This window comes from Pleurotus ostreatus, assembly GCF_014466165.1.
Source record: "Pleurotus ostreatus strain PC9 chromosome Unknown scaffold_5, whole genome shotgun sequence".
Taxonomy (NCBI): Eukaryota; Fungi; Basidiomycota; class Agaricomycetes; order Agaricales; family Pleurotaceae; genus Pleurotus; species Pleurotus ostreatus.
In genome coordinates this window covers 474,900-493,845 of record NW_023503160.1, presented here as the reverse complement: position 1 = coordinate 493,845, position 18,946 = coordinate 474,900, and the positions used below count along the sequence as shown (strand labels likewise).

The following is an 18,946-nucleotide window of genomic DNA, read 5'->3' as shown; positions in this document are numbered from 1 at the left end:
GCTTATCGTGGCCGGCCAGAAATATGAGGATGTGCATGTGCGGGAGACCGCGTTTTTGGAATTCAATGGTATGAACGTGGGCTACAGTCTTGCCAAATATGCCGTTGCTTTGAATCTCCTCCAATATCGCCCGCTTCTTCAACTGAAATACACGTGCTACCAAATCAGGTCGGTTGTAAGCCGTCTGACCGGGTAACAGCTCACGCCGGATCTCTTCCCATTCTGGATTTGCGGTGACTGTCATGAAGATGTCGACCTTGCGAAAGCGCCGTGCGATGGCCATGGCATCCTGGAAACATTGCTGCATGTGTCGCAGACCACCAATGTATGAAGAGGGCAGGATATAGCGCTTCCCTAGCTGGGTCAGATCAGGGTCAGCCTCTCCTCGGACCGCGTCTTCCAGCCCACTGTAAAGAGAAGCTCGAATATCGTTTTGATTTTTGGCAAGGAAACGAAGCCGGGCCTGGTCAGCGCTTGCCCACATGTCTACCAACCATTGCTGGAATAGACGTCCTCCTCGCAGAAGCGTTGAATATTGTCCAGGGCGAACCTGCATGCGGTATGCAGCGAAGCGTGTCTGTGAGATGCGGGAGCGGAGAGATGCACCAGTAGCACGATCAACCATGCGGAGTTCTTCTTGCCACCCAGGCTCACCGAACGGGAACAGCAGGACATAGTGAAGCGGGGAGTATGCAGGGTGGCCCTCATGAATGCGATAGAGGCATGGTGTAAGGGCAACCTCAAGATGGCCGACAGCGCAGGCCTAGCAGAGGGAGAATCCAAAGAAATGAATAAGACTAACTACAATACATGAGAGAGCTGCTCACCTAGCAGAGGGAGAATCCAAAGAGAACAGGATGGGGATTCTCCATGCTAGGAAGCGAAGTATATACTGTAGTAGCGTGGGAGGAATGAAGGGTAACTGTACAGTACACCAGCCACAGGTACGAACGAATATCACAAGGTACGAGGGGGCATGTGATAATGAAGTGGAAGGGGAATGTACAGGAGTCGTGCCAGCGACCTGGGGAAGTGGGGACAAGGAGTAATGAAGTGGGAAAGGAGGATAGAGGTAGCCCGGACAAGCCCCGAAGTGTATCTACGAGTCCGAGCAAGTCCGAAGTGTCCGAGTGAGTCCGAGGCGAGTCCGAAGTGCGGGAAGACTTCGGAGTCACCGGACGGGGCTCGGATGCGAAGGGAGTGAACGGAAGGGAAGCGGAAAGGTAAGGGGACAAAAGGAAAGGAAAGGGAATGAAGGAAAGGGGAAAGGAACGAGGAGGAAGGGGGCGGGACAGGGGGAATAGGAGAAAATAGGAGTGTCCCCTTACACATGGCCCGTTTACGGCTCGCCTTCGTAAGATGATGTCGCGGTAATCAGTGGTGGTGCCATCGCCGGGTAAGACCATGGCAACCTCGTCAGCAGTGGGTGCGTTGATACGGCGCGGGTGAATGCCACGCGAGGCTTTGTCAACACGAAAGCGGACCTTGAAATCGGGAACATCGCCGTGCTCTCTCATGACTTCGAATGAACATGGCAGCGTATGGATTGTGTGTAGTGAGCATACTCTGAAGGCTACCCATGGTATCTGCACGAAGTTCATTGTTTCGGTGCATACGCTGCTGCAGCGCAGACTGGGGATCATACAAATACAATTGTGCATAAGATGGAGCTCGGCCAGGCGCAGGCTCTAGCACCCCTGATTTATGACACAGCTGGCCAAGGATACGGAATACATATGTAGGACCACCTCGTATTCTGTGGGAGTTGGTGGGATCCCGGTTGATGCTATCGTCCGTCTTGACACCAAGCGATGTAAACGCAAGGGCAGCATTGTATGCACGGATGTTGGTTCTGAACTCCCGTGCAGCAGCGTCGTCAGCCTCGAGGAGAGCACGAAGAGTTGCAGGAGGATACCGCAGGGGGGGGTAGCGCAACCTTGCCGTGATTGCAGCAAGCCCCAAACTCTGGGGTTGCAAAATGACGGCTCTTCGCAGTGCGTTCGGCATCCCAATGCAAAGCCCCGCAGTACGGGCAAGCGATGTTCATGCGCCCAAGGTCATGCCGTGCCTCGGGGTCCAGATACGGCCGCCGCGCAGCTGGGAGCAACCTACGCAGAGTGATCCTGGGCCTTGACGCCCGTGCTGCACTTTCGTGATCACCCGATGGCTGTCCAGAGACAGAAGGAGGGTTTCCTGAAGAAATACTTAGTGCGTAAGCCTAGAATACCACAATAAGAAGACTCACCGTGCTGCGCTATAGGTGGCGTCGGCTGCTGCGCCCGTGTAACTCTGGGTCTACCCCTGGACCGCAATGTCGCTTGCAGCGTCGGGGACGGGGGCGCAGGAGGCGACGGTTGTACAGCTTGCAAGCCGTGGTTTGCCTCGCGAGAAGCCCGTTCCCGCGCGCGCCTTGCCTGTTGGGCTAAAGACCGGCGATTTGGCGGGGGCATTGACACCGGTGAGTCAGGTCGGAGTTGCAGCACCTGCGTCTGCGGCGGCGTGGGGAGCGCGGAAGGTGGTTCCATGGCAGGCACCTGTTGTACTTCTTGGGGAAGGTGGTTTGTATCGCGAGAAGCGCGTTCCCACGCACGTCTGGCCTGTTGAGCCAAGGACCGGCGATTCGGCGGAGGCTGCGACGCCGGTGCATTGAGTTGGCATTGTTGCGTCGGCGGTGGTGTGGGCTGCTGTGGTCTGTCCGTGCAGACGTGTAAGTCTTTAGCGGCTCGTTCGCGAGCACGCCGTGCTTGTTGCGCCAGAGACCGCCGATTGGGTACGGGGTCAGACTGTGACGGATTGCGGGGTTGGGGAGTTGGTGTCTGCTGGGTGTGGGTATCCTCAGGTTGCGATGGCGTAGTGAATACGCGTTGCGCTGGGGCGGATTCTGTCACGGAAATTTACTTCTTCTTCTGACTATGAAGGCGAGAGAGACGGAAAACATACCGGTGACCCGTGGCACAGATCCGGACAAAAGACGTACTGCCGTCAAGGGTAGCATTGGTAGGGCATTATTATATGTGTGGACGGCGGAAAGCGCCGGCGTGTGCGGCTGCAAGATATTGGCACGCTGGGACGGGGTCAAGCATCCTAGGGATGGTAGAAGCTACAGGATGTTAGTTGAGCAGACAGAGGTGATAGAGTACTATGCTTACCGGAGATCCGAACCGCATTGACGCAGGTAAGAACGCGTTAGCGTCGCTCTGCGCGTTGCACGTCTCGGATGTGCTGTTGAGCGGCGGCGCGTTCTCATCATGGCGTCGCCGGCGTCGAGGACTTTGTTGGAGGGTGTCTCGTTCAGCTTCAGCGCGAGTGTGCTGGCGGACTTGCTGTTGGTGTCGAGTCGGCGTCGTTGGTCGTTGGGCGCCATTATCCCTCGTTAGCACATGAGAGCCTTGTTGATGCTGTTGAGGAGAATTACCTTAATGAATGAGTGTTTGCCATTGGCTGATGGGCACGTCGCGTGTTCGTGGAATGAGACAGTACACACGGACGTTGATTGGTGCTTGCGTGTGCGTGTCAGCTAAACAGGGCAAGCCCGAGATGACCGGTTTGTCTTTTGTCTTTATCCCGTGGGAAAAAAGGCCGTCTTTTATAATATAGATATAGATATAGATATATATATACCTGTCGTCGTACGCACACCCGTTGTGGTTGTTCCCAACTTTATCCCATTGTCTGTCGTACTCCGTCATTGCGCGTTGAGCCGCGGCCTGGTTCGTCGTTTCGCACATAGAGCATCCACTGCGCTGTGAGCTACAATGCTACAATGGCGAGCATGGGTAATATGGGTAATTCATTCTGGTTCGTCGTGAACAGCGAACAGCGATTATGGCGTCGTGCGTTGTGGTTTTGTCGTTAAACCAGGTGTGTTGTTGTGTCTTTCGAGTTTCCTAGTAGTTTGTCACGATCATAAGCTCCGCGGCACCGTGACGTACTCAGCGCAGCCACGGCCCAGCATTTAGTATTTACCAAGCACCCGCCCCAAACTCTACGATACCATGGTATTACAATATACAGCAGAGACACGACAGCATGCGCACACATCCCGGAGCAAATTATATAGATATAGTGTTACAGATGTCTAAACGTACTCGAAAGCAGAGCAACTGGCAGGAGATGGAGACGGAGCACGGTGTCGCAGATGGAGGCCCTTGGAGAGGCGTCGAACGCAGAACCGTCAATGGAACCGTATGTGTGCGGTCATGCCATCTCTTCGTCGGTGTCGGAAAGGACTTCCTTGCTTTTACTGCGGAGGGGCGGATCGTATCAGGTCGTCGAAGCAAGGAAGGGAAGCATGACGGCATGTTACTCACAATTGCTTTTTGCGAGGATTCGCAGCCTCATCCTCGTCGTCCCTGACGACTCTCTTCTTGGAGCCCCGCTGCAAAAACGTGCACTTCTTAACAACGCAGCCAAAACAACGAACGGAGAAAGCATCACCTTTTTCACCGGTCGATCGGTATTCTCCTCCTCGTCGCTGAACACCGCTTGCTCCTCCTCCCCGTCCGCCGCCTTCTTGAGCTTACCGCGCCGCTTCTTCTTTGGCTCGCCCGCTTCGTCCCCGCTGCCACCTGCACCCGCTTCCGCCTTGGCTTTGCGTGGCTTCTTCGCCTTCCGCTCCCGCTCCTCGTCGCTCTCCATGCGTACCTCCCGCGTCCATTCTTGCGCCGTCTCCCGAGCGATGCGCCGTTCCTCCGCCAGCTTCTCCGCCTCCCTCCGTATCTCCTCAAGACGCACACGCTACAACACCATAATCAGCGAATCAACAAACCAGAAATCAGAATACCGCCCGAGCACAAACGCGTGGTAACACGCACCTCGATCGCCTCCTGCCGTTCCTTCTCTTCCTGGCGCTTCGTACGCGCCGCATCGAGCTTCGCCTGCGTCTCCGACTCGTGGTCCGTTTGCGCGGCGAGCTGGTCGCCGCCTTTGCGAAGCAGACTCTCGCCGTATTTGCGCCGCTGGTCGGCGATGTCGCGGTTGTAGGGCACGACGGGGGCTGGGTCGGCATAGAGCGAAGCGAACAACCTATGCGCACGTTTATTAGCAAGCCGTATATGAAGAAAGCTGTGAGGCGACTGACTTCTGCGCATGCCCAGCTTGGTCGATTGCCCACTTGAGATCCTTGAGGGTTCGCTTCGCCGGCGGTATGGTAAAGAGGAGTTCGGCAGTCTTCTGCTGTATCATAGCAATGTTGTAGAGAATGACTTTGTCGCTTGGTTGAAGATGGAGGGCCTATTTCAGATCACATATCAGGTCAGTGAGCAGATCGGGAACGAGCAAACGCTTGGGATACCTGTTGAGCGTAACGTAGCGCTGTGCTCATCGCGGGGAAAGATTGGTCCTTCGTCGCTTTGGCATACCACGAACGACAGAGACAAAGAAGCACAGATATGTTTTGCCCTTTGTAGAATCGACCGGATGCGGTTTCGTACTGATGATGAAATGAGCGGAAGGAAAAGCACACGGAAGGGGGTTTCTTACACTCTCGATCGCGCGGTCGAATTCGTCGCGGGCATAGTAGCAATGTCCCATATTTTGATACACGCTCCCGTCGTTGATGGACTCGCGCACCTTGGCGAAGATATCCAACGCCTCGCGCGCGTTCCTCATCCGATACATGACCCCCTCAGCGCCCGACATCTGCGTCGGCGGTCCCAACGCATCTTCCGCAGTTACGATAGCAAGCCCTTGCGCCGCGAACGCGCACATCGGATCCATCTGCAGAGCCTTCTCGTAGAACTCGGCCGATCTTAGATAGTTCTTCCGCCGGTCTTCCGCACCCTGGTGGCTGGTGTCCCTGCTCTCTCGCGCTTGGTTGTATATTATCCACCCAGAGGCACATAGCGAGTAGACGTCGTGGCGATCGTGGTCTTTCAGCGTTGCATACACGAAGTCGCGAGCGACCTTGGGGAGATTGGTCTGTATGAGGAAGTAGGTGTAGAAGGCGCGGAGTTCGAGGTTGGCACTTTGGGACGACAGGGCTTGCTTGATAAGGTCCAGTGCTTCGTTGTTCCGATTGAGGTTTGTTAGCATGTAAGCCTGCCGAATTTTAGCTATTGGTATGTCAGCCGGGTGTTCAAATCGGACATGCGGTTTCTTTCGCTATGAGCTCACCGTCTACGTATTCAGGATGCCTTGCTAGTAGTTTATCATAGGCATCCCTGGCCATGTCTTCTTCGCCTTGATCCTCGTACACCCTGGCGAGGTTATACAGGATCGAGGTGGAAGCACCTTCGCCAACTTCGGACGAAGTCGCGCTGGCGGTCAATGCCCTCTCGTACATCGACCTCGCGCCAGAATAATCGCTGGAAATATGCAGCAGCGCCCCAATGTTGTTCAATAACCGGGGATCGACGTTAGCGGCGCCGCCAGTGCCTTTGGCGGCGTGTTCACTCGTTCTGAGTGCTTCGTGCAGCGCTTTGCTCACACGGTCAAGATTGTCTTTTCGCCACAGTCGGGCTACTTCGACGTGGACGTGTGTATCGTCGACGAGACTGCGGTGGGACCGTGTCATGGTGCCATTGCGGGATGCCTCTATTTCGAAGCCTTTCATAGCGCTGTCGAATAGATCACGGGCCCGTATTTGGTCATTCGCAGCCTCATCTTTGGAGACACCTGGACGAGGGTGGGCAAGGAGTGATGCGAGCATGATGGTGGCCTCGGCTGACTTTTGGGGATTCGGAGCTTGCAGAAGCGTATTCAACGTATGAATAGCGGCAGCGGTGTTATCTAGGCATGTTTAGTGTTGAGGGAGATCACGTTTTATACGAGGGAAAACACGTACCATTCTTTAACTGTAGCTGAGCTTGGCCAACTGATCCAACAATGTTCTTGGGCTGACCATCTAGCGCAGATTTGTAATATTTCAATGCGAGTGGCAGCGAACCTTGGGCATGAGATACTCTCGCAGCCCGCAGATAGCCGTCGGTCAACACTGTCAACGTATCCGCAAACTGCACAGTTCTTTCAGCCAACTTAAGAGCCTGTGTAGATATGGCGTGAGCGGGCTCCAATGCAGCGGATGGCGTGGGTACACACCTGCTTGTGGTTACCCTTTTGCAAGACAATTTCACAAAGGGCATTTGCAGCGGCAGCGCTTTTACGGTTGGTTCGGAAGGCAGTCTCAACAAGCTTGGTGCCGGTGACGAATAAGCGTTTTCGTTCCTGTTCCGGCTGCTGCTCGTTTTTACTGGAGTTGATTCCATCTAGTCCAAGAAGGAGTTGTGCGGGCCATCCTTCACCGTCGTCTTCGCCCAATTCTGCAATCTGCTGGTTGTGCTGTCCCACGCGTCTGAGCTCAGAATGCAACAATGAAAAGAACAATGTATGACGTACCAGTTCAAGACTTCGATGCCAGGCAGCTCGGGCTTTAGACTTGTAGTCCATTGCCCACAGACATAGGCCAATGCCTATTCGGGGATCGGGCTTGCAATTGGGGTTTAGTTGAAGAACATTCTGAAATATCTTCAAGGACGCAGGGTATTGCCGCCGAGCATACAAAATTCTCGCCTTCGGAAGCGGTCAGCAATAACATACGTTCGTTCAGATTGCACGCACCTTTCCTAGCAGTGCAACCAGGTTGTTGGGCTGCTGGGTGAGAACGCTTTCAAAAGATCGAAGGGCATCGTCAATTGACCGAGTTGCGAGCTGCTGAACGCCTGATAGTGTCTCAATACGAATGAGTTCAGGTCAAGAAAAGCCTTCATACCTCGAGTCAAGAAAGACAGCGTGTTTGTCGCCTCAGCCTCGTCCTGGTTCTCACTTCTATATCTCTCGGCAGTGTTGATGAACAGGGCGGCTTCTTTATGATACGCTTCCTTCGTCTTCTCATTCGTGAGGATGTCCTGACCTAGGTCCATTCTATACACCGTCCATAATCACTACGCGGTGGGATAACTCACGAGCATCAAGTAGCAGCACTTTAGGAGCATCCCGCGCGCGCGCAATTTGTATGTTCGCCAGTAACATATATATTGGGGGCAGGCTCGAAGTTGTACCGCTAGACTGAAATTCTAGCGCAAATGCGCATAAATAACATGGTATGCACAGAAAGCATAAACTCCCGACGTACTGTCTACCACAGCATGAGCGATGCGCTCAGCTGCGTCCAAATAACCTCTTCTCCAATACTCTGCAGCGAGCTTGGACCACACCCATATCTTCCCCAGGCCCTCTTTCAGCAGCTCGAGAACGTCCTCCGGATTTGGATCGAGATTGTCGAGGTCGATCGTAATAACTTCTTGGCCACCAAGCTCTATGTCGACCGAGCGGCCTGGGGGGACATCATCTGCCATGATGAGGGGCGCAAAGGAGTGAAAAGGGTAGGCGTATTGGGTATAACTGCCGAGACCTGTACGACTAGATTATGTCCCACTGAGAAGGTGAGGGAACGGTGAAGACACTGACCAAGTCCAAGTCCGGAGCAGTTTCACACGTGACCGACTATTGAGCGCCTATTCTTTGTTTGCACACTGCCGCCAAAGGCAAACAGTGGCTGAAGTGGCGTCTAGTCATTTTGTGTATCCACCACATTGGTCGGTCGAGAAAGCAAGTCAGAACCGAGCCAGAGTTCTCGGAGGTCAGCCCATACACTGTGCGGACGGCCTAATGACTGTAACACATCGGAAGCCTCAACAATTGGACGAATTGCAAGGTAGAACGGTTGAGAACGCAGGCTTTTCTACTGGCTTACATATTCCATAGCAGCTGCTGAACCCGATCAACAATTCCACTGCGATTCCTGTACATGTGATCTTACTCATTCCGTCCGTATAAAATGTGCCGATCCCATATGCGAACCTGGCGACGGAGTAGACCTCTGCCCAACCTGCTTCTGTGCCGGCAAGGAGTTCGGCCAACATAAGGCTGGCCACGCCTACCGCATCGTCGTATGTTTCTTCCACGATACCCATAACATGCCTTCCCGCTGACCCGACGCAGGAACTGCACTCGTACCCAATATTCCATGAGGACTGGGGCGCTGATGAGTAAGCTGCAGCACAACTCCCAGCCCATGCATGCTCATCACGACTAGGGAACTTCTCATGCTGTCCGGCATCGCTGCCCAAGGACTCGGAAACTGGAAGAAAGTCGCCGACCATATTGGCACACGGACCAGAGACGAGGTCGAGGAGCACTACAACTCGGTGTACATTAACTCCCCCAACTGGCCGCTGCCGGTATGTCGAGCCCGTCCATTCTACTGTGTCCCACCGTTCATCAAGCCTAGGTTATGGACCGACAATTTGATATTGATCCCGCAGAGTTCCACGAGCGTAAGCGGCGGCGCATTGCTAAAATGAACGCCGCCCCCCCTCCACCCGCCAAACCGGCACCGACCTCAGCGCCGGGTATCCACGAAGTCGCCACCTTCCTCCCAGGCCGTCTTGAATTCGAGCACGAGCTGGACAATGACGCGGAGGATCTCGTCAAGGATCTGGAGTTTGGCATGTGTATGGAGTACGGAGGCGATCAAATTGCAGAAGACGAGCACGATTTGGACGTTAAGGCGAGACAGAAGTGGGCAGAAGAGAGGCAAGCAGCAGCTACAGCAGGGAAGGGGCCTATGAAGGGAATAGTGAACGGGACTGTCAATGGCTACCACCTTCACGGCGATGTTGTAAAACGAGAGTCTCAGTCGCATTCGCAGTCTCAATCCCAATCAAAGTCAGAGGAAGATAACGCGAACGGTAATGGTGAAGACGACGGGGCCGATGAAGTCACACAGCCACCTCCGATAGAAACACCGGATTCCCTTGCGTTCAAACTTACCTTGCTGGAGATGTACGCCCAAAGGGTTGAGAAGCGGCTGGAAGCAAAAGCCATCATGTTTGATAGAGGATTATTGGAGTATAAGAAGGTGCCAATCCATCGCATCATCCTGTGATTTCAAATTCGCTGACGAGTCCTAGATGGCTGCTGCAGAGAAGAAGCGACCAAGAGAAGAAAAGGATCTTGTCCATCGCTTAAAGCCCTTCGCGAAACTCCAGACTGCTGATGACTTCGAGGTATTTACCACCGACATTCTGTGTACGTCTGCACTTGATCTCCGAATGAATTTCACTCTCAACTGCATTACAGACGAAGCTATGCTGCGGAAGCAAATACAAGAACTGCAGAGCTATCGTCGGCTTGGACTGCAAACGGTGGCAGACATTGATAAATACCAAGTTGATCTCAACAACAGACGCGTAAGTGTGTCGTTGACGTACATTGCTTGGTCTGATTCCCATTGTGGCAGTCGCAACCCAAGGGCAGCCGCGATGTGCCAGGGCGGAAAAGCCATGAACGCGACTTCACGCCAAAGCCAGCTGTGCGCAGACCACGTAAGCCTATTCGCTTGTTTCACTAACCTGTCTGACCTTTTACCTCAGCCGCGCCGCTCAACATTGCAAACAGCCCATGCCTCCACCTCCTTACTCCAGGGGAACAAACCCTCTGCTCCACCCTGCGTATCCTACCGAAGCCGTATCTGGTTATCAAGGAGACCCTGGTACGCGAGTACGCCCGACGTGGTGGAAAATTACGACGCCGGGAAGCACGCGATCTCGTCAAGATCGATGTCAACAAGACCAGTCGAGTCTGGGACTTCCTCGTGCAGACCGGCTTCCTCAAGATCACAGCCGAGCCTGCTGCCCCCGCAGCATCAGCAGCCCAGGCTCCCCCGGATAGCACCACGTAAGTGATGTCAGGTATACATATCGTTACGGCGCTGATAACAACAAATTGTATATGTCGACAGTAGCAGCACGACTAGCTCCGCTCTTCCTCCCTCGACGAGCGGATCTCCGTTGAAAGATCAAGCAGCGAAGAGTTCTCCACGATTGCCAACGTTACCTCCACCTCCGTTGAATTACCAAGCCACGATGCCCACCCAGAACGGGTTTACATTCCAATACCCCTTGCCTCAAGCACAAACTACAGCGTGGACTCCCCACTAATTACATATTCACTCCGCCTCACCTCTTCTCACCTTTCGGCGATTTCAGCTCTCGCTGGAAAAACTATATCTATCATTATTCGATTCGGATTATTCCCGCCTCATCATATATACCGTCTCGCGCATTTGTATTATATCAGCATATTCATTTTGTAGTTGTATCATTCTGAGGAGGAAGTAATCGGAGTGTCTAATAAGTCCAGAACAATCTGGGAATCGTTTGGTATGTTGGCCGTGCGGAGGTATTCGTCGTTCCTAAGTTTGAGATTAGATGCGAAATTCTGGAGGGCTAATCACACATACCAAAACTATTTCACGGAAACAACCTAAATTCAGCAGCAGGGACGGAATGGAGCGCCACTTACTTTCGAGTAGTGACGGGTACCAGAATCACAACTATGGAGAGTTTAATGAATTCACAGAACAGGATGATGCGTTCCAGTGACTCACAGAATGGTGACTATCTTTTGCCCGTCCTTCCAGCCCATCTGGCGCACCAACTTCACGCACGCCACCAAATTACACGCGCTACTAGACCCAAGGAAAAGACCGTCGTTGTGCACCAAATACCTTGACATGCTGACAGCCTCAGCATCCGTTATTCTGCCGCATTCCGGCTAAAATCAGACTCATTGATCAAAGCGCGAGGCAAGGACGAACCTGAAGGCATCATCGATAATCGGGAGGGCAAGTTCTATGTTGTTCGTTAGTCGGTTGATTCCACTAAACGACCCTCGCTTGTCAGGATAGAACCGAGCACCAGGGTATCGAAGGTTCGGACGTACATCCCTTCAACGACAGTGTCTACCTGGTGCCGTCGCTTCGTCCCTTCGGCCTCCTTGCGATCGAACATGACGCCGTATTTCACCTGAATGAGAAACTCAGCGATCCAGGAAATCGGCGAGGATAGGCGGAGAGGTACTTTGTTGTACAACCCGCTGCCCTCTGGATCTGCCAACGCCACGATGACGTCCTCGTTCATGGACTTCAGGTACTGCCCAACGCCAGCTATTGTTCCCCCCGTCCCTGTCAAAGCGGGATGATGTGAAACGCATATGCAAAGACACGCCATGCGCACCTGCCCCACTGACAAACGCATCTACCCGACCGTCCGTCTGTCTCCAGATCTCTGGTCCAGTACCGTCAAAATGAGCATCAAAGTTGCTTTTGTTCTAGATGTATGCGGGAGTAAGATATGATGCGAGCGAACTGGGGTACGTTTCACGAACCTCGAATTGGTCTGCAAAGAATCCTCGAGGCTTGCTGATGATATCCTCGTCCGCACGTGGGTCGGCGTCGGCACCTGAGGTTGCATGGGTGGACAACGTAGAAATAACTACGGAGGATGGAGACTTGAGTAGGTGCGAAGACCCGTTGTCGGTAAGACTGTTGGCTCGATCCATGCTACTCTGTTTGCCAAATTCAATGGCGCGCCGGCGAGCTAAGTTCTACCGCGGTGTCAGGCTATACGCTCTCCATTCACCCAGTGAACGAACAAGAGCTTACAACATACTGTTTGAGAATCGTCAAGAATGCCTTCTTATAACCGTATAAAATTACTTGCCTGCTTCTTGTCAACAATACTGGCTGGTCGTACTCTTTCGACTTCTGCCCCAAGGGCATGGAGAGCTTTGACCTTCTCTTCCGCTACGTCGTCTGGCATGATGATAGCTAAACGTGCTCATCGTCAGAGGCATTGCATTTCAGCAAGTAATGTTGCCGCGCACTAGCATTGTATCCACTTCAACAACAAATTAAACCTAATTCGTAGCAGGAAATCATTGAGACTTACCGAGCTACAGCAATCGTCGCAATTGAGATTCCTGTTGAGCCAACGGTACCTTCAAATATGCGCGAACCAGTGTATGGGTAAAGGAGACCATTTTTTTCGGCATCTTCAATCACTTTCCATGGCCATAAGGCTACTTGGCACGAACGCGATTACGACAGGAAAATCTTACTGCGTAGAGCCACTCTGTCCTTCACGCTGCCGCCTGGGTTCAGGAACTTTCCCCGACGTAAGGCTCATCACCACGAAACAGATCGACATTGGCGTACCTCAGCCTTTCCGAGTATCTCAACACCAAGCGCATCACTCAATGAATTGATTCTAATCAGAGGCGTGTTGCCTATATTTCACCGTCTCGCATTGCCACATACAATATTCAACATGCATACCTATCAGCCCCGTCACTCCCGAAAGCACTTCGTCGCGTCTTAATTCTATTGGCCTTGGTTGATATTGTGCCGCCAGACGCTCCCGCTTGCGTGCTTGATAATAGACGGCCAACGACGTGGACGCGATGGACAAGGAAACTCCCAGAATGACACCATACAGGATTTGTCGAATTGCTGTTGGTGATGGTACGTTTATCCGCGAAATCCAGCTCGGTGATGGAACCATGAGGAGGCCAACGATAACGCGCCAAGTCAGAAGGCACCGCGCGGTCAGAGGCAGAAGCTGGTAGAAGAGTTCTCACAACGTGACCGCCAATCATCGTGGCCATTATGGCGCAACTCGATGATTCATGCGCTCAGCTCAAAATCTACTACAAAAGGCGAGCAGGAGCACCGGGAACTACAGCTCTACTGTGAAATACCACTATTCGTGAAATGTCGACTCCTACCGAATCTGTGCGCGATATCGAGCGGACCTTCTTGGCTTCGCCTTCCTTCGCCGTTGTCGGAGCATCCAAAGATACGAGCAAGTTTGGAACAAAGGTATGCACGGATTTGAGGCATTGTTAGCGGTTCTGAACGCCTTGCTCCCCGACTCGCAGGTCCTGAACTGGTACAAGGTTCGGAGCTTCCAAGTGACACCGGTTCACCCGGTAAGCCGCCTATCGCTTGGTGCACTCCATTCTTCGGATGTCAATATCCATCCTACAGAGGGAGGCTGAGCTAGAAGGGATTCCGACCATCAGCGCTATCTCGGATCTCCCTTCTCCCACCGAGACGTCCATCAGCATCATCACGCCACCCAAGGTGAGTTGTTTCTTTGTTCGCGGATCAACGCACCGTTAAACGGAATGTATTGCTAGGTGACCCTCGGGATTGTGCAAAAAGCTAAGGAACTTGGAGTGCCGGCGCTGTGGTTGCAGCCGGGCGCTGAAGATGACGCGGTCATCCAGTACATCAAAGATAATGGATTGGAGGACCGAGTGATTTACGGCGGCCCCTGCATCTTGGTAGACGGAGATGAAATTGTCCGTAGCCTCCTCTAGACAAGCCGCCAACTGCTGAGGCTTCCCGCTATGATGTACTGTGAGTCTGCCTGCATCAATCCCATCGTCGTTAAAAACGTCTAATTTGAGATCCCAATGTCCTCGGTCTTCTAGCATATCATATTACCTGACCCACATGTAGTGATCCTATGTGAAAGTTCAATAACGCTCTAAATCCGACATGAAAGTATTTGAACTGAGTACTCTCTAAGTACACCGCAACATAGAGTAGCACCCCCCATCCCCCATTCACTTCCCAATCCAACATGACTGTGACCACTTCCGCCATGGAAAAGCAGGAGAAATTTCTCGCTTCACCTTTCTTTGCCGTTGTCGGGGTATCCAATGATGAATCAAAATGGGCGAGCAAGGTGAATCATATTCATACCACCAACTTCACCCTGTTAATCGTACGCTTTACAGGTGCTTAAATGGTATAAAGACCGCCATCTCCCGGTCACCCCTGTCCACGCTGTAAGTTGACACCTCCGTGTCCTCATGTACACCCCTGAATGCCCCCCTTCAGCGCGAAAAGGAGATACAGGGGATGAGGACAGTCCGCTCGATCTCCGACCTACCAAACCCATCCCAAACGTCCATCAGTATAATCACGGCGCCCTATGTACGTTCTTTCATCGCAGAACTCCTGGGCGCTCCTGAGCCTTCCCCGACTCTTTATTAGGTCACTTTGAGCATCTTAAAGCAAGCCAAAGGTCTCAATGTTCCCGCTATTTGGCTACAGCCCGGCTCGGAGGATGAACTAGTTATCAAGTACATCACTGAAAACAGTTTATCGGATCGTGTGCTTTATGGCGGGCCATGTATCTTGAAAGAAGGGCCGCGCATTGTTAACCAACAGCTATTCGAGGAGACGTATAAACATTGGGCTATGTGAACTTATCTTTATTCAGCATTCTTTGTAGACAACTCGCAATTGTAATCCAGCACTCATCTAGAACATATACCGCCATGTTTTGATCAGTACATGTCACTTGATGCCACAAGACAATTCCGCACCCTTTATACACTTGGGAAAAAGAAGCAGCATGCTGAATACGTTTAGTGGATTGGCCTTTTTGTTAGTAGGTATCAGACCACAACGGATATAAAGCCCTGTACGATTCGTGAACCCATTCCGCTTTCCTCACCACCATCTCAGTCACAGTTTTAGCTTCCAGTACTAGCGCCTTTTTTCATCAGAATGCGACGACGTTGTCGGTCCAATGTCACTGGAATTCTCGAACCCTATCTGAGCTCCTATTCAGTACCCTTCTGGAAGTATGGCATTATTCCGGCTTTCCTCCACTGCTAGGGTGGTCCATACGAGTGCTGAGTCAGTATCGGTGGAAGTAACTCTGTGAGTGCTATCATCAGGCCAAATTCCTCCTGCCGGCCTCACACACTGCCAAAGAAAAGAATACATCAGAGCCGCCGCACCTACGCAGCGTGTTTGAGATGCACACCACAGCCTCGATGGGCCTCTTTTGCGTCACTGTTGCTTCTCGTTGTATCTAAATCAGAGTATTGGGCATGTATAATACCTGATTAACAGCACCGACATGTTTCACTGATTTCTCTGCGCCTACAGACTGGCGGACTTCTTGTGGCGGTGATCCGTGACAACTGGAATATCATCGTTTCTGTCACGTTATGGTTCCCAAAGCGTGTGCAACGTCCATATGTATTGGGTTCTGCGCATTATCATGTCCCCAGAACGAGGTTTACACGTTGTTATCAAACAGCAGTGGCTCATGTTTCTGTGGAGGCTCGGGTCACACATCACTTTTCCGTTCAATCATGGTACGTAACGGCCTCCCTCGACTAAGGCCCACACTGCCGACTTTCCCTCTGTATAACCTTGTCCGCGTCCTCGTTCCCCGCTTTGGCTGCATTTATTGACGGATACTTCGACCGAGGGGACGGCAGGTTCCGATCGTTTCCGCGGCACGTCTCCTTTCAACCTTCCCGATATGGGTCGCCCTTTGTTCTTCTCCATTCGATGGTGAGAATGGTTGGCCCTTACCAGTTCGTCCTGTAGCATGAACACGAGCTCGAGTATCAGCCCTCACCCGAAGGGCGAGTTTTCTCTATAAAAATGGACGGGGAAATAAACTGCAAGGTCATTCATGATTCACTCACGACACCCGTACGCCCTTGTTTACCTCATATATACCTCATTTCTTGCTATGTTCTGAGGCGTATGCCATTGTTGCTTTTCGCTAGATCATGACCTCGGACCCCTCACAAATGGCGCGCGATCCTTCCACCAAAGAAATATCCAAACAAAATACCTTCATCTCACCCGCTCAAGCGATTGCAGATGCTTGGAATAAGGAATCCCTCGAGAACCAAGAGAGGTGGCGGAAAGCAGACATATTGCTGAGGAAGCAATTCTCACTGCCTCACAAGCGGGCCAGAGATACAAAGATGTAAGGAGAGCAAGGTGAGTGATTGCGTGTTGAATCATTCATTCGCTGACTTCGAGAAGGCCTCCAGTAATCCGATCCTTTCGCAACGACCCAGCGATTATTTATTTTCTTGTTCACGGTGACTTCGATATACAAGGAGGTCTCCTGCGCTGCGCATTCTAGTTTACCAGACCAATCACTTATTTCACTCCTACTGTGTAACTTTATTCTGTATCGACGAACTCGTATTGATTTACACAAGATGGCGGCGCCATCCCATGCTGCGGGTTCTCCTGCCTACATAGCGCGATGCCGAAGATAAGAGCATACCTCGCTAGACGTGCTAAACTCTTGTGACCTTCTCGCTTGCGGGGTTGCTGCTGCCTTTGTCAGAAAATTGGAAACAGAGAACGCGATTGTCAGGCATACTATGCTGCGGTGAAACGCCCGCCCGACCCAAATCAACACCGCCGTACGACATCGATGCACCCCTCCCTCGCGCTCGCCACCTTGCAAGCCACGTTCTGGGGTACCTCCCCGTCAATCGCTAATTTAATCTGGAGGCACGAGTTGATGTGTGTTGCGCGCAATGCCACGATGACTTGGTAACCACCAGGCTGTCGAAGCGGACTGTAGCCTGCGAACTGCGCAGATTGATAATCAGTACTCCCGTCGGGCTGATTGAGATATAAAAAGAGCGACTACTACCGATTGACAACCCCGGTAGCCTTCGGTGTGCGAAGGAGTAGTAGCCTGGACTTTCGCTACAGCTTGAGCTTGAGTTTCATTAGGTGGTCGGTGAAGGTAATGATACCAAATGCCACAGTTCCAGAACGCTACGTCAAACGATGTCTTAACGGAAGGGAGACTTATCCCAACCAGCAACAAAGATTTCCAATAATTATAAATATAATATGCTCCTGACCTTTGGGATCTGTATAGCATATCTGGGCAAATAGGAGGATGGAGGTGAGCCAATGTTCGGCCATAACAAGCCCAAGAGATTGGCCATGGTATCAACCGTGCAATACTCTCTTTTTTTGGACTAGGTGGATGTTGGCGAGCTTGTGCACTGAGCGGTGGCGTTGTTGCACTGACACCGCCGGCGCTTCGAAGTGTAGAATTCGCTGGATCGGGCTAAGAGTGACCTCAGTGAGAGGTGGTTGTGTCCCATATAGCAGGAGTTTCCCTACGCCGAGTACACCCGTATGTGACTGTAGCACTGCAGATGGGCAGAAGCACAAGTTGGTAATGTCACATTTAGTATGGAATGTTATTCGCCTCAGTAGGCTTCTTACATTAGCTTGAGTAGATAACTGGTTAGCATTTAGAGACCTCTAATAACGAGAAACTGGTACTTACACCTCCATCTTCGCCACCATCTTTCAGATAAACTGGTGCATAAAGCGGAACGAAAGCCCCTGCGTGTGGCTGTGCTAACTGACCGCTCGCTGACTTTGAAATTCTGCCTATCTACCTCCTCGTCTGTGGAGATGTAAATTCTACATCGATTGGAGGGTCAGTCCCTCGGGCGATCTAAGCGCGGGCTGATGCGCTTATACTTCATCAACTAGGTCTCACATCAGCCTCTAGCCCCCGCCCCTCGAAATATTCTAGGTGATTCCCCGGGCCACACCCCCATTGCCACAAACAACCACGAAGTCGCTGGGGCGCTAATTACGTTCACCACAGAGGAACACAATTCACATCTGCGGTATCGTTCACACTACGACCTTGACTAGCTGTCGTGGTTCTCGGTGGTTCCTGTCGACTCACTCAGTATTGGGACACAACATTCCATATAATGATCTAACGCCCCGATATTCAACCCTTAGCACGGTTCATATACTGATTCGACGGCCCTGGTACGAGCCGTAGTACACGCCTGAATGCTCTTTTCCCCTCTGATGATCAAATTCCCACAGTAATCAAGACAATTACAACACTGTAGCGACGAAGCGACTCTCGAAATGGATCTGGAGTGTTACAGAATTGGTTCTGCGAAACACCTGCCCAGCTTTCCTTGGAGAAAGAAAGGCAAGAAATTGAAGAGCATACTCGACGAGATGAAGCTGACTCAGTAAGATGAAAGCGACTAGCTCCGCCGTCTTCGCCGATCGCCGGCATACGCATTTCCCATGGTCTCAGGCATAGCCTATGTCATTGGGATAGAAGGCTCCTGGAAGTACATGCATCCGAGCGCTAGTAGCTCTAATTATGAGGTTCCCATGCAACGGTTGCAACGTCGCTACCGGTCACTGGCCCTCCAGCTCAGTGCCATGATCGTCCACCGCTCCCATTCAGTTACTGATCCGTCTTCGATCTGCTTGGGTTCGCGGTCTAGGTTCTTCCTTGTGGCCTCTCAATATTCAAAT

The 18,946-nt window shown here is 52.1% G+C and overlaps 6 protein-coding genes across 6 annotated transcripts; 4 read left to right on the top strand and 2 right to left on the bottom strand.

Annotated features, from left to right (window-relative positions):
- Nucleotides 1-4,197: 4,197 nt before the first annotated feature.
- Nucleotides 4,198-8,294, bottom strand: PC9H_007125 (uncharacterized protein; the record flags this gene model as incomplete). Its single annotated transcript, XM_036776660.1, has 15 exons — nt 4,198-4,243; nt 4,311-4,378; nt 4,438-4,737; nt 4,815-5,025; nt 5,081-5,232; nt 5,294-5,431; nt 5,482-6,053; nt 6,115-6,729; nt 6,785-6,983; nt 7,039-7,278; nt 7,336-7,509; nt 7,558-7,658; nt 7,709-7,849; nt 7,902-8,012; nt 8,072-8,294. The coding sequence occupies 15 exons, from the start codon at nt 8,292-8,294 to the stop codon at nt 4,198-4,200; spliced, it is 3,291 nt and encodes a 1,096-aa protein (XP_036630280.1).
- Nucleotides 8,295-8,607: 313 nt separating this feature from the next.
- On the top strand, nt 8,608-10,940 carry ADA2 (Transcriptional adapter ada2; the record flags this gene model as incomplete). Its single annotated transcript, XM_036776659.1, has 10 exons — nt 8,608-8,653; nt 8,704-8,888; nt 8,941-8,987; nt 9,035-9,179; nt 9,230-9,859; nt 9,912-10,029; nt 10,081-10,190; nt 10,241-10,325; nt 10,374-10,677; nt 10,742-10,940. 10 exons carry the CDS (start codon nt 8,608-8,610, stop codon nt 10,938-10,940), a joined length of 1,869 nt encoding a protein of 622 aa, XP_036630279.1.
- Nucleotides 10,941-11,100: 160 nt separating this feature from the next.
- On the bottom strand, nt 11,101-13,343 carry PC9H_007123 (uncharacterized protein; the record flags this gene model as incomplete). The annotated part of the gene is made up of 13 exons (XM_036776658.1): nt 11,101-11,220; nt 11,305-11,335; nt 11,390-11,542; nt 11,600-11,662; nt 11,725-11,947; nt 12,018-12,111; nt 12,169-12,380; nt 12,500-12,610; nt 12,667-12,680; nt 12,732-12,843; nt 12,901-12,946; nt 12,998-13,068; nt 13,118-13,343. The coding sequence occupies 13 exons, from the start codon at nt 13,341-13,343 to the stop codon at nt 11,101-11,103; spliced, it is 1,476 nt and encodes a 491-aa protein (XP_036630278.1).
- Nucleotides 13,344-13,552: 209 nt separating this feature from the next.
- Nucleotides 13,553-14,163, top strand: PC9H_007122 (uncharacterized protein; the record flags this gene model as incomplete). The annotated part of the gene is made up of 4 exons (XM_036776657.1): nt 13,553-13,660; nt 13,720-13,770; nt 13,829-13,924; nt 13,981-14,163. The coding sequence occupies 4 exons, from the start codon at nt 13,553-13,555 to the stop codon at nt 14,161-14,163; spliced, it is 438 nt and encodes a 145-aa protein (XP_036630277.1).
- A 266-nt stretch (nt 14,164-14,429) lies between these two features.
- Nucleotides 14,430-15,058, top strand: PC9H_007121 (uncharacterized protein; the record flags this gene model as incomplete). Its single annotated transcript, XM_036776656.1, has 4 exons — nt 14,430-14,534; nt 14,587-14,637; nt 14,690-14,785; nt 14,846-15,058. The coding sequence occupies 4 exons, from the start codon at nt 14,430-14,432 to the stop codon at nt 15,056-15,058; spliced, it is 465 nt and encodes a 154-aa protein (XP_036630276.1).
- Nucleotides 15,059-16,258: 1,200 nt separating this feature from the next.
- Nucleotides 16,259-16,596, top strand: PC9H_007120 (uncharacterized protein; the record flags this gene model as incomplete). Its single annotated transcript, XM_036776655.1, has 2 exons — nt 16,259-16,309; nt 16,387-16,596. 2 exons carry the CDS (start codon nt 16,259-16,261, stop codon nt 16,594-16,596), a joined length of 261 nt encoding a protein of 86 aa, XP_036630275.1.
- Nucleotides 16,597-18,946: the final 2,350 nt, after the last annotated feature.